The 15,139-nt window shown below is 34.4% G+C and overlaps 1 protein-coding gene across 1 annotated transcript in view; it reads right to left on the bottom strand.

Moving 5' to 3' along the window:
* GMPR (guanosine monophosphate reductase) overlaps positions 1-14,621 on the bottom strand; it is a 257,883-nt gene extending 243,262 nt beyond the window's left edge. Inside the window, exon 1 of the mRNA XM_053714765.1 lies at positions 14,311-14,621. Within this exon, the coding sequence (XP_053570740.1) occupies positions 14,311-14,397 (87 nt within the window). The 5' untranslated portion in view covers positions 14,398-14,621. The remainder of the gene's footprint in view (positions 1-14,310) is intronic.
* Positions 14,622-15,139: the final 518 nt, after the last annotated feature.

The raw sequence follows: 15,139 nt of genomic DNA, 5'->3' as shown, positions 1-15,139 counted from the left end.
ACAGCATAAGCAGTGCCTAGGACATGCTATGCTTTGCTAAAATGTCATGTTTTTTTTTGAGATTTCACGGTTAAAGGGCCACTAAACCCAAAATCTTTCTTTCATGATTCAGATAGAGAATAGAAATTTAAACAACATTACAATTTACTTCCATTATTTATTTTGCTTCATTTTTTAGATATCCTTAGTTGAAGAAAAAGCAATGCACATGGTGAGCCAATCACACGAGGCCTCTATGTGCAACAATCAATCAGCAGCTAGAATAAAACAAATTAGATAATATAAGTAAATTACAAAGATGTTTAAAATTGCATTCTCTTTCTAAATCATAAAAAAGAAATGTGGGTGTCATGTCCCTTTAACTTCTTTAAACTGAATAGGATAATAACATGACTGTGCCTGCACATGCCAGATGCACACTCCTTTGCAAGTCCTGGGACTAGCATTCTGATTGGATGCTTAAAGTCTCTTTACAGTGGGGTGAATACTTAGAACATTTAGAGGTAAATATCTTCTTTTTTACATAGAGATGTTCAGGTGATATTTTCTAGTCAGCCTTTTACAGATATGCTGCAACACTTTCAAGTGCTTCAACATTTGGGTATCATTTCCCTTTAAAGGGACACTGAACTCAAATTTTTTCTTTCTTGATTCAGATAGAACATGCAATTTTAAGCAACTTTCTAATTTACTCCTATTATCAATTTTTCTTCTTTCTCTTGCTATCTTTATTTGAAAAAGAAGGCATCTAAGCTTTTTGTTTGGTTGAGAACTCCGGACAGCACTTTTTTATTGGTGGATGAATTTATCCACCAATCAGCACGGACAACCCAGGTTGTTCGCAAAAAATGGGCCGGCAGCTAAACTTACATTCTTGCTTTTCAAACAAAGATACAGAGAGAATGAAGAACATTTGATGATAGAAGTAAATTAGAAAGTTGCTTAAAATTTCATGCTCTAGCTCTAGGAGTTCCTGAGGAGCACAGGTGTGAGGTCATGTGTGACACCTGCTCTGACTTACCTACCTACAAGCTTGTTGGCGGGAACTCTGCGCCTCAAACCCCTGACCGAGGGCGGCTTGTATAGCCCATAATATACCGCTACTGGAACTCGTATTTGTGCCGATACAATGCACTAAAGCTGCATACAGCAGCAACCATAAGGACACAACTTGGAATAAAATACAATTGTACAATATTGCTTAAATGGTTTGGAGTCTACGTGTAAAGGGAAAAAGCAATAGACTCTTTTCTGCTGAGTGAACATGATTTATCTATCAACCATTTTACATACCCTCCTTTATGCAAGCTCCAAGAGGAAGTCTATAGCGCTTTTAGACGCTGCAGGGCTTGCTGCCGACTGAGAGGAGGAGAGGAGAGCGCCTTAGCCGGGTCTTTAGTGATTCCTGACACAGATTGTTTTACGGTCTGTATCGTGTCAAGTGGCCCTGAAGGAGAGGTGCTTGCCAGTTAGACTTCATCTACCTGGATATCGCTCACTGTCGAGAGAGACGCGGCTGCCTTGGTGAAGAGAAGAGGTGACAGCATTGATAGCGCAACCTTCCACTGATCCGGTTGTTCCCCTCCCACCGGTGCTGCGAGAGGGGCACGGATCATCTCCTTATTGCGCTGCTCTGTCAGCCAGGGAAGCGGCTCACCTTGTTGCATTGCCTGCTCGGCCTACTTTCCTGGGCAAGTCACTTCAGGACGCTCGACTCTATCGGATTGTCCCGCGCTCCCCCTCCCACCGGTGCTGCGTGAGGGGGGGGGGGCTAGTTCCCTTAGGCATGACTGTCGGCAGTGGGTAAAGTAAAAAGTTACTTATCCGATATACACCTGAGCTATGAGCAATTTTTTTTCGATGTTTTCTTCATTAATATGGTATCACTTAGGATAAATTGCGACACATAAATTCAAAATTTTGACAGAACTCTATCTTGAGTTAGTTGAATATCGTTATAGTATCACAAGATCTATCCGGACTTTTTATTACTCCTAACACAGAAATGGACTTTAACTCTGGATAACAAGAAAACTTGAGGTAATAGAAGGAACAGTGAGAAATAAGAACTATTTTACTTGAACGTTTTAAAAAAAGAAAAAAAAACAAAGTTCTCTTACTCTCATTACAACACTATGACATGGTCACATATATATTTGGCACTTTAGGATTTGGTTTAAAGGTTTAATTATACAAAATAACAAAGAGCTCTTGCCTGCTTTGATACATTGTTATTTGTTTGTTTCTGCAAATGCAATTTAATTAATTCCTGTGCGATTTTTTATGTTCTGATGTTATTTTGTTGAAATTGGCATGCAACAAATAGAGATTATTAGTGCTAATATTTAGAAGTGGTCTACAGATATTTATTGTTCTTAAAACATACTGTACTTTAAATTAATCTATACGCTGTTGGGAAATATCATATTTTGTTACTATTGTAAACAAGCACTTTTCTTACGTTTTTTTCCCATATTTTTTTCCCTCTTTAAAGTACTTTAGATAAACTCAAGAATATAAAATATCAAACATAAAGGGATACAAATAGTCACCCTTGTGATTTAAGTGTATAGGGTATATTTAGAAGCACACAATCACACAGTAAATATTAAGTAGTAGAACAAGCTGGAGTCTCTTTCTATTTAATAATTTTTTACTGAGCAATCCCATTCATTTGATATATCCTGATAAATATGACTCTGAAAACTCCTGCACTACCTTAGTGCGCCTACATTAAATATAATAATCTGACTCTCTTAACACTTGCGCCTAGAATTTGAACTTAAAATTGCTTTTTTCTCTGTAGGGTTCTTAGAATATAAGTCAAAACAGAATTAAATTTCTCCTTCCCCTGCCTACCCCCACTAAACTCACCTCCCTCACCTGATTAAAGATATTTCACGATCACTTCACTTCCTCACCTGTCACCTTTTCTTATCACGTTATACACGGAGGTTAACTCCTATATGGTAATAACCGTAACTAATCCAAAAATTCATTCTTTTTCACTCCTTTTTCACTGTATCAAGTCACCCCTTCACCGATCACAAATTGTATGGCCATAAATATATGGATAAATTTCTACATCCTCACACTAAAACACCACCGACCACTATGGCGGCTAGGCAGAAAGATAGGCGAAATAAAAGCATCCTTGATCCCCCCTTTGAAGCACAATTACCTGTCACCACCACTCAGATACTAACAGAACCTATGGATACTCAAACATTAATTTTTAAAATAACTGAAGCCCTTACGCCTAAATTTGAAATCCTGAAAAATGAGATCAAAGTAGATATTGCGCAACTAGCATTAGAAGTGAAGCAATTTGCTAGCAGGCTCACAGAGGTAGAGCAAAGGGTGTCCGATCTTGAAGACGCTATAATAGAGAATAACATTAGGTCTGAAACCTCCGCTAACACTATATCTAAATTACAGAACAAAATTGAGGATCTCGAGAACCGTACACGTAGAAATAACTTAAGAATAATCGGGGTCCCCGAAGAGAAACAGTATGCCGACTTATTCAAATTACTTACACTAACAATTCCCCAGCTTTTAAAGATCAATGAAGAGGTCCCTAAAACTTCCATAGAAAGAGTGCATAGAATAGGTACTTTCTCCCCTACTAAAAAACCTAGGCCAATTATTGCTAAATTTCTTAATTACCAGGACAAGGTTACATTTATGCAAGCATTCCGAAAGTATCAACCTATATTTCTAGGGGATAATAAAATTCTTCTGTTTCAAGATTATGCATTAGAGACAGTCACAAAAAGGAGGGAAATATCCCCAATATGCACAAAATGTATTCAAAAGGGAACACAAGCAACTATTTTACACCCAGCTAGACTTAAAATATACTCAGATAATCAGACATATGTCTTTGATTCAGCTGTAAAGGCAGGAAGGTTTTATGCCGAGAAGTTCCCTTCAGATTAAGAATTTTTTTATTTATTATCAGAAATCTAAATGATTTAATGTGTGACAAAAGTAAATTTAAGGGAAAGCTCTGGTCACACTGGGTACCAGAGAGCCGAGATGGTACGAGTTCCTTGAAGTACTCTTCCCCTTTTTTCTCCCCTCCAAATTTTTTTTTTTCTTTTCTTTCTCTCCCCTCTCTCCCTTCCATCCCTTCTCTCTCTTCTTTCCTCTCTCCCCTTCCTTCTCCCAGGACTCATAAACCTTGTATAGATAATACATATGCTTAATAGACTTAAATTCACATCATTGAATATTGGAGGCCTAACATCCCCCATTAAAAGAAAAACAATATTAGCATATCTAAAGAAAATTAATACCTCACTTGCATTTTTGCAAGAAACCCATTTAAAAGCTGAAGAAATTCTCAAACTTAAATCTTCTTGGGTGGGAGAAGTTCTCTTTTCCACAGGTACTAACAGAAAGGGGGGAGTAGCTATTTTAATAGGTAAAAAAGTCAACTACGAAATAATTCAAGTAGTTCCTGATTCTGAAGGGAGATATATAATTGTAAAAATTAAAATTAGCAATATTTTATACACACTTTGTAATTTATACGGCCCAAATGTCTTTGATTTGGCGTTCTGGGAAAATTTACAAATCAGGCTCATGACATGTGTAGAGGGTTATCTTGTTATGGGAGGGGACTTCAACATGGCACCCAAATGCCCGCTTGACAGGCTCAGAAAAGATACTGCCCTAAAAAAGACGAAAAGGGACAAACTTGAGTCAAGGCTTTTTTCTAGGTTATTCACTAACTTGAAAGTTAGGGATGTGTGGAGGTTGCATAATCCCGATATTCGTAATTATACCTGCCTCTCAAAAGCGCACAAATCGCTTTCAAGGATAGACATATTTTTACTTGATGAAAGGTTATGTAAAATACAAGTCCACCCACAGATACTGTCAATTGCTGTGTCAGATCATGCCCCTATCTGTCTGGACTTTAATGTTGGTGATGCAACAATAGGTTATAGACGATTTTCCTTCCCTACTTTTCTTGTGAATGATCTTAAATTCAAAAACTGATTGGAGACCAAGTTTAAAGAATATATCCATTTTAATCACAAATTTATTTCGCGCCCAATGTTATTTTGGGAAACGGCAAAGGCAGTATTAAGGGGAGAAATCTTAGCTTACTGTGTGAAAAGATCTAAGATAATCAAACAAAAAGAGGGGGAGTTAGCACGAGCAGTCTCAAATGCTTATAATTTGCACTTAATTGAAAATTCTCCTCAATCTTGGGTTAAGTATAATATAGCTTTACAAAATAGAGATTCCTTCTTGCTTTATAAAACAACTCAAAAAGACACTAGGGTTCAATCTAAACTATATCGACATGGTAATAAGACAGGGAAACTTTTAGCAAACCTCCTAAAAATAGATTCCATTAGTATAGAAGGTCAGATCTTAAAAACCTCTGAAGAACTTTTACAAATATTTCATGAGTATTACAGCAATCTTTACGCCTCTCAAACTTCAGTAGTCTTAAATCGAGAGGAATTTTGGAGTAAAATTTCTATCCCTCCAATAGATTCAGAGGCGTTACAAGATCTATATCTCCCTATAACTGAGATAGAAGTGAAGAAAGCAATCCAAAATCTCCCACACAATAAAGCACCAGGACCGGATGCTTTACCCAATGAATTCTATCAAATATTAGATTCTTCTATCACATTGTATCTAACTTCGCTATATAACGATATATATATAGAGGGAAAAGAACCTTCAGCTAATTTTACAGCATCTCATACTTCCTTAATCTTGAAACCAGGAAAGGATCCAACAAAAAAAGAATCCTACAGACCTATCGCATTGCTTAACATAGACTACAAAATCTTGACATCTATATTAGCACACAGGTTACAAGTTATTTTGCCATCTATCATTAACACGGATCAAGTAGGCTTCATACAGAATAGAAGCTCAGCTGCTAAAATACGTGAACTTTTCCTTGTTATTGATTATTTTGAATCTTTAAAGACCCAGAGGATGGCGGTGGGAGAGGGCATCCCTGACAAGGTAGTAATATCTGTTGATGCAGAAAAAGCCTTTGACTCAATACACCATGATCACCTTTTGTTTACGCTAGATAAATATGGTATTAGGAAAAATTTTGCTAGGTTTATAACTAATTTATACCAAAATGCTTCCACAAAATTAGTAGTTAATGGTTATTTATCACCGGACATAAAGTTACACCGAGGTACCAGGCAGGGATGCCCTCTCTCCCTGTTGTTGTTTGACATATCTATCGAACCTCTTGCCATTTCAATAAGACAACAACTTGATGGCATAAAGATAGGCAAAAAGGAGTTAAAGATTGCTTTGTACGCGGACGACGTCCTTATATATATGTCCAATACAAAAAAATATATACCCAAGTTAAATTATATAATACTTTTTTGAAATTATATAATACATCAGTTTGGATCCTTCTCAGGGTATAAAGTTAATAATACAAAATCTGAGTTATTTTGGATTACTCGTGCAGTAGATTCTCTGGCAAACATACCGTTTTCCATAGCTCAGACCTCCTTCTGCTACCTAGGTTTCAATATTTCGTCTACCCCAGATACTTGGTATTCTCTCAATATTACGCCTTTACTGAAAAAAAATTAAGAATACACTTAAAAATTGGCAAAGTCTTCCTCTTTCTTTATCGGGATGGATTGCATCTTATAAAATGATGATTCTGCCCAAACTTCTATATATCTTACAAAATATTCCTCTCTTTATTAAGAAAAAAGATCTTGATCACCTGAACTCTATTCTCAGATTATTTATTTGGCAGAGTAGAAAACCCAGAATATCCCTTTTCAAGCTATCACTTCCGGTGAAGTTTGGTTGTCTGGCACTACCAGACATACGGTCTTATAATCAAGCTTTTTTATCATGTACAGTTATAGATTGGATATTTTTCCAGAATTATGTAACAGACAATGAGCTTGAGAAAAATATATTGCACCCTTTTCATCCACTGGCACTTATACATTGCGAGACTAACAGGATATCGCCTGAAATAAAGAAATTAAAGGCGATATATAATCCAATTCTTGCCTGGAAACTTGCAAGTTATTAGAGGTGGATTATCATGTTTCTAGATATATACCATTTCTGGGTAATCCACAATTCCAAGCAGGACTTCAAACAAGAGAATATACAGAATGGGAAGCATTAGGACTTAAATATGTATATCAGATTCTAGATTTTGAAAGACGATGTATTAAATCATTTGATTCCTTGAGATTACAATTTAATTTACCCCATAAGAATTTCTTCGCATATTTGCAGGCACGACATTATGCCTTAAAGCTTGTTCACGATTATAAATGGGACTGGTCCTTGAAAAAGGTTGGCGATTGGCTGACCATTGCTAAAACTGGTAACATGTCAGTTACCCCAGGATATACATTTATGGTATCAGTGAAGGGCTTAAATAATTTAGACAGAATCCACAATAAATGGGCTATCTTGATCAATCAAACACTTGATCCCCGAATACCCTATAAATCAATACAAGAGGCTGCTCGTGTGACTCTCTCCTCTACATGGAGGGAATCCCATCTTAAATTATTATATATGTCATATTTCACTCCAAAGAAGGGCTCTAAATATAAGAATTTTAGTTTTGCTTGTTGTCCAAAATGTTCCCTTCCGGCAGCAGATCTTCGACACATGTTATGGGCTTGTCCAAAAATTAGGAACTTCTGGCTGAAACTACAATACTGGTTAAATAAGATAGTAAGCCCCACTTCAGTGATTTTTTTATTTAGAACTATAGTTTTTTTTATTTCATACAGGGGATAATCTAGGCAATAATAAAAAAATTATCAATATGACAATATTAGCTGGAAGGTACCTTATTTTCAGAAAATGGAAACTAAGATCCATTCCTAGTATAACTGAAATTAAAAATTATTTAAAGAAACAGTATATTCTTGAACAAATAGATACCAATCCAGATAATGAACAAGAAATTAGGGAATTGTTCATAAAATGGTCCCTCTTTATTAAGGATATGACACCCAGTGAAATTGATTATATGATCTTCCCTTTTAGAAATTCAGAATTAATTGAACTTGGTATATGGTGATGCAAAATGGGCAGAGATTGAGGGGTGGGAGAGGGGATATTCCTTTAATCCCCCTTTTTTTTTTTTTTTCTCTTACTTTTTTCCCTCCCCTATTTTTTTTTTTTCTTTTTAGGTTGTTGTCTATTGTGGTCTATGGTCGGGGACCATATAGGGTATAGACTATAAAAAATGGAAAAAATACGATACAGCAAAATTTGTTAATGGTAATTGCCTTGTTATTTAATTGTTATATTGCAATGTTTTTTTTTGTTTTTACATAGGAAATATCGTTGAAAGTTTACTTATTGTTATGAAATACGCTGTAATTCTGAACTGGAATAAAATAAAATAAAATTAAAAAATGTCATGCTCTAGCTGAATCACGAAAGTAAAAATTTGGGTTCAGTGTCCCTTTAAGGCTCAAATTGTCCAGATAATTGAACTAGTGAAATATCTTGTTCCCCAGACCATTAATATTGTATTACCAATGCTGAGATGAAGTAGCCTTAAGATGTTACAATATGTTTATTATGTGATAATAATTATTCACTGTGAGATCATTTGGACATGCTGTATCTGTGCACCTTATTTAGCCCATTGTATAAAAGTCCCAGAACCCAGAGCATTTTTAAACCTCTTAAGGGACAGTAAAGTCAAAATTGAACTTAAATGGACTGGATAGAGCAATACATTTTAAACAACTTTCTGGTTTACCTCTGTTATCAATTTTTCTTAGTTCTCTTGGTATCCTATATTAAAGAATATTCCTAGGTGTCTAAGCTTAGGAGTGTGCACACGTCTCTAGCCATCTGGTAGCAAAGTTTGAAACAAAGTTTATAGCAATGTTATACATAGTTGCAAAAACTGCTGCCATAGACTGCTAAAGACACCTGCACACTCCTCAGCTCCTATCACCCTACACAGATTTACTCTTTAACAAAGGATACATAAAAAACAAAGCAAATATAATAATAGAAGCAAATTGAAAAGTTGGTTAAAATTGCATGTTCTGTCTGTATCATGAAAGTTACATTTTGACTTTACTGCCCCTTTAACAAATGTCTTAGAATGAACAGTTATACATTTTAGTGGGCAAAGAGATAGCAGATTTCAGTGAGTGGTGTTTTAGAATCACTTTAACAAGTGTTTGTTACAAGCAGTAAATATCCTTTTTTTTCAGGGCATCAATCTTCCCTGATAAAATCCAGAGTCCTCTTCAGGTTGATTCATAATAAAATCTGAATCATAATCATAGCTTTTTGCCTTTGCAGAACATGATGAGCTTCTATGCAAATAAAATAGAGACAGTGCGTACGTTTGTTTCATTAGCTTCAGGAAATAAGAGTTTGCCATAGGAAAAAGCCAACTGCAGTCATCACACAGACCCATCCCATTAATGTGCTTGTGAGAAGCCCCAGCCTGCAATGCAGTCGTGTTTTACTGTCCATTAAGCAGCTTGCAGCTACACCACAAACCACTCAGCTAGAATTCATCTGCAGAAATCAATAAGAGCCTTGGGAATGTTACCTTGATTTACCTTTCATTAAATTACTGGTTCTACAAACGTATTACGCTCATTTCCAGGAAAGATCGGCTGCCTATTAGAAACACCACTATAATACCATGTACTAGGTGCCTTATCATACTGCAGCAGCAAGAGGTTACTTTAAAAGGGACATATTAAAATGTATTAAAAAGGATTTTGCATGTTCATAGTATTTGACTGGAAAGAGCTTGAAAGTGTACATGTATGTGTTTATATGTCTATATATGTGTATACATGTCTATATATGTGTATATATGTCTATATATGTGTATATATGTCTATATATGTGTTTATATGTCTATATATGTGTATATATGTCTATATATGTGTTTATATGTCTATATATGTGTTTATATGTCTATATATGTTTATAAATGTCTATATATGTGTTTATATTTCTATATATGTGTATAAATGTCTATATATGTGTATATATGTCTATATATGTGTTTATATGTCTATATGTGTTTATATGTCTATATATGTGTATAAATGTCTATATATGTGTTTATATGTCTATATATGTGTATATATGTCTATATATGTGTTTATATGTCTATATATGTGTAGAAATGTCTATATATGTGTATATATGTCTATATATGTGTATATATGTCTATATATGTGTTTATGTCTATATAAGTGTATATATGTCTATATATGTGTTTATATGTCTATATATGTGTATATATGTATATATATATGTGTTTATATGTCTATATATGTGTTTATATGTCTATATATGTGTATATATGTCTATATATGTGTTTATATGTCTATATATGTGTTTATATGTCTATATATGTGTATAAATGTCTATACATGTGTTTATATGTCTATATATGTGTTTATATGTCTATATATGTGTATAAATGTCTATATATGTGTATATATGTCTATATATGTGTATATATGTCTATATATGTGTATATATGTCTATATATGTGTTTATATGTCTATATAAGTGTATATATGTCTATATATGTGTTTATATGTCTATATATGTGTATAAATGTCTATATATGTGTTTATATGTCTATATATGTGTATAAATGTCTATATATGTGTATATATGTCTATATATGTGTATATATGTCTATATATTTGTATATATGTCTATATATGTGTTTATATGTCTATATAAGTGTATATATGTCTATATATGTGTTTATATGTCTATATATGTGTATATATGTCTATATATGTGTTTATATGTCTATATAAGTGTATATATGTCTATATATGTGTTTATATGTCTATATATGTGTATATATGTCTATATATGTGTTTATATGTCTATATATGTGTATATATGTTGTATGCCTGCAAATACATAGTTACATATATAAACACATGAGAATACACATATATAGACATATATACATACACACACATACACATATTTACTACACACCAAATACCATACCATATACCATATCCCATTCAACATTTTTTATTAATATTAAAATTATATATGTTTTATTAAAATGAGTATGTATGAGTAAAACTTTATTTTAATGTGTTTTGGATGTATTTTGTTAAAAACATTTTTTTACCCTTACACTTTACTTCAGGTCTCAAGGTGAGCTAAATATTCCAGTGCAAATTCGGCTTGGCTAGAGCGCAAACTATACCTTTCAACTTGTAATACCAGCACAGTTATGCTATCCATTGAAAGTATAGGTTGCGCTAGAGCCGTCATGCTAATCCATCTCTCATAAATGGGATTTACTATGCACTTGTAATATTAAATTGTGCACTAATGTTAATGCGGTCCAGTGATGCTGCTTATCACGACCTGCACTCTCATTAAGGCACCACTTGTAATCTGGGCCATTATGTTTAATCACAATCTATGTTATGTGATCACAGTCAGCTTTTTTCATTAAAGGGACAGTCAACACTAAAACAATTTTTGTTTAAAAAGATAGATAATGCCTTTACTACCCATTCCCCAGTTTTGCATAACCAACATTGTTATATTAATATACTTTATAACATTTAAACCTCTTTCTGCCTGTTTCTAAGACACTAAAGACAGCCTCTTATCACATGCTTTTTTATTATCTTTTCACAACAGGAGATTGCTAGTTCATGTGGGCCATATAGATAACATTGTGCTCACGTCTGTGGAGTTATTTAAGAGTCAGCCCAACACTGCACTAATTGGCTAAAATGCAAGTCAATAGATAATAAATAAAAAGTCATGTGATCAGGGGGCTGTCAGAAGATGCTTAGATACTAAGTAATCACAGAGATAAAAGTATATTAATATAACTATTTTGGTTATGCAAAACTTGGGAATGGGTAATAAAGGCATTATCTATCTTATATAAAAAAAAACTATTGAAGATTGTCCATTTAAATTGAATGCTTCCATTATTGGTTTGCTGTGTGTGTGTGTATGTATATATATATATATATATATATATATATATATATATATATATATATATATATATATATATATATATATATATATAAATAAATAAATAAACCTACAATACATTAGTTGCTTCTTGGAATCCACCTTAGCTTTATGTGCTTGAGATTAATACCATGCATTTTTTCTTTCCAATATATATCAGCATTTCAAATGGCCATACAATTACATCATTATTTACTACTGAACTCAATATACTAAAATTCCATTTTGGATATTCTAATTTAATTCATAAATGCACACTTACCATGTTACCATTTGTCTAATTCCCCAAACACATCCCCTGCTCTAACAAGAAGAAGATGGTTTATTATTGTAATCTGAGAGTTTTTATTATTATAAGTATATAATCATTACAAATTTATAGGGTATGATGGATAAAAAAAAATATTACTATGGTTTCTCCAAATCAGGGACAGCTGGATATTATGTATTTATTATAAAAGAAATACTATTAAGTTTAATTTGTTAGCTGTGGCTGCAATTGCAGAGGAATGGTCCAGAGTCATAAAGACATTTCCAGTGGAAAATGAGAATCTGTCTAATTCATATGTAATCCTATGTCAATAAAACTTCACAGGGACTCTGTCCTCAAACAGACTATTTAAAGGGCCACTAAACCCAAAATCTTTTTTTTATGATTCAGATAGAGAATAGAAATTTAAACAACATTACAATTTACTTCTATTATTTATTTTGCTTCATTTTTATATCCTTAGTTGAAGAAAAAGCAATGTACATGGTGAGCCAATCACACGAGGCTTCTATGTGCAGCAACCAATCGGCAGCTACTGAGCATATCTAGATATGCTTTTCAGCAAAGAATATCAAGAGAATAAAACTAATTAGATAATATAAGTAAATTAGAAAGATGTTTAAAATTGCAATCTCTTTCTAAACCTTGAAAGAAAAAATGTGGATTTCATGTCCCTTTAATGTGTTTTTTTTTATGAATAAGTTAGGAAATGTCACTATCATCTGATGCAGGGGTGGACTGAGCCAGGGGCAGCATGGCAGTTGCCATTTATATCTGTTTGTCAGCAAATGTACCTAAGCAAATACATATATAATCACATGATAGCCAATGATCCCCAGCTTTGTTTTAAATCAGCTATAGCATTTTAAAAGGAGTGGGTTGATATGCATGTGCTTCTATAATGCTTGTCCCTGGGCCAAAAGTCACCAGTCCTCCCCTGATATATGATAATCAGCAATACAACAGATTTCATTTGTGCACACACATGCATCTCGTCCCAGTTTCAACACATGTATAAATGTTTAGATGTTGTGCACTTTATCCCTTTACAATCTGAATATATATATATTTATATATATCATTCATCTAATTTATAATCTATCAATATCTATGCTTTTCATTGTCTTATTTTCTACTATTTCCCAAATTATTTAGTCAATATTGGCCGAATAGTCTCCAGTCAGTAAAGAAAAACACAATGGTGCTAAGCTTGATATTGTGTTTTATTTGCTTGGTGTGACCGTCATTCCTGCATTGTATTTGCTAATTTGTCAGGCTTGGGTTTCAAGCAACCCTTCCCTGTCTAATCCACCTTGAGCTAGAGCAGAGGGCTGTTCTCGTCTTACAATACGACTCCAGTTTACAAGGTGAAACACAGGCTGTGCAAGGTTAAACAACTGACGTTTTCCAACATTGTTCTGCTCAGCCTCCTAATACCCCCTGCTTGTGAGTGATTTAATGGGCACATGCATAATAGTTATTGGAAATTTCCACATGTAAGAGAGGAAAGTCGGTAGCAGAAATCCCCCAGTAGAGATCAGCTGCATTTAGTTACAGTGCACGTTTCACTGTAAATATGATCTGTGATGATGAAAAGGGCAGGCCAGGTTATGATATGCACCATCCTGTAAAACGCTGCATCATTTTGCAGTTTTCTGCATAGACAAATGTTATGTGCAAGTGCCAGCTGCCTCCTCACGTATCCTCACATTCACTGAAACTTGATCTGCTTCACTGATCACAAGTCAGGGGTTTGTTCTGACTTATCCATCACAAGGTGCAACTGTGTAAACATTTATTCCTGCACGTTTTGTCCTTTATAACTCTATGTAAAATGTATCTGCACCTTATTTTATACAGCTGTTGCTGGCAAGACAGTTTCCCAGTACAATAAAGTATCAGGTAAAGGCAGGTTTCAATAGTACATAAAGTGAAGTAAAACATATTTAACATGCAATCCTATGAAAGCAATACATTATTTGCTGAGGGATGCATTAAGTATATCTCACCTCTGCCCTGCTTTTAAGGCTGCTCCTCTTGGGTCGAAAAAGGACATCTTTAAAGTCAAGTTTCAAATCAGCATCCACTCTGGGCATCTTTGTGTACGACTGAGTTCCTTGTGTTTTGGGGAGAACTTAGTTCCCTGTGTGTGACAGGATTATGTGCAGGATCCAAAGCTGCGACAAGCAAAGCCTGTATGTTCTGCAGCGAGGGTATTTATAGTGCAGGGGAGGCCAAGAGAGAGTGCACAAGTCCCATAGCTTTATTAGGCAAGCTCTGTTTTTAGACGCACATAGATACAATCGAGTCTTCCCCCTGGCTCCTATGCTGCTGACTGCCAAACGGTTTGTGTTTATCTCAGACTCTGCTATGCAGAGCAGTGCTACGTAACCAGCCAAAGCCTGCAAAGGAACAATCAATGAGATCTGCGGGTTGTTTCTGTTGCTGGAGAAATATAACATTCAAGACTAGAAATGCCTGAGGCAGAGAGACTAAGTAATTGTTTCATGTTACTTTTATTGTAGTGTGGGCTAAAGCAATAATTATATAAAGGCAAATTAAAATAATGTATTAACATGTTTGATGTACAGTGTATTACTGAGAGAATATGAATGAATATAGGGTGACCATAAATTAAATGATAATAAAGAGAGAGAAAAAACGACTGCAGGGCTACACAGATTCAGCATTTATTCTTACACCGGTTACTGAAATGTTAAACATTGCAAACACTTTTTAAAACTTATTAAAACTTATTAACCCCTAATCTGCCGCCCGCCCACATCCCTGCTACTATAATAAAGTTAACCCCTATTCCGCAGCTCCCCAACACCGCCG

The sequence above is a fragment of the Bombina bombina genome, chromosome 5 (genome assembly GCF_027579735.1).
Source record: "Bombina bombina isolate aBomBom1 chromosome 5, aBomBom1.pri, whole genome shotgun sequence".
Taxonomy (NCBI): domain Eukaryota; kingdom Metazoa; phylum Chordata; class Amphibia; order Anura; family Bombinatoridae; genus Bombina; species Bombina bombina.
The sequence above is the reverse complement of the archived record's forward strand: the minus strand, read 5'-3'. Positions and strand labels throughout refer to the sequence as shown.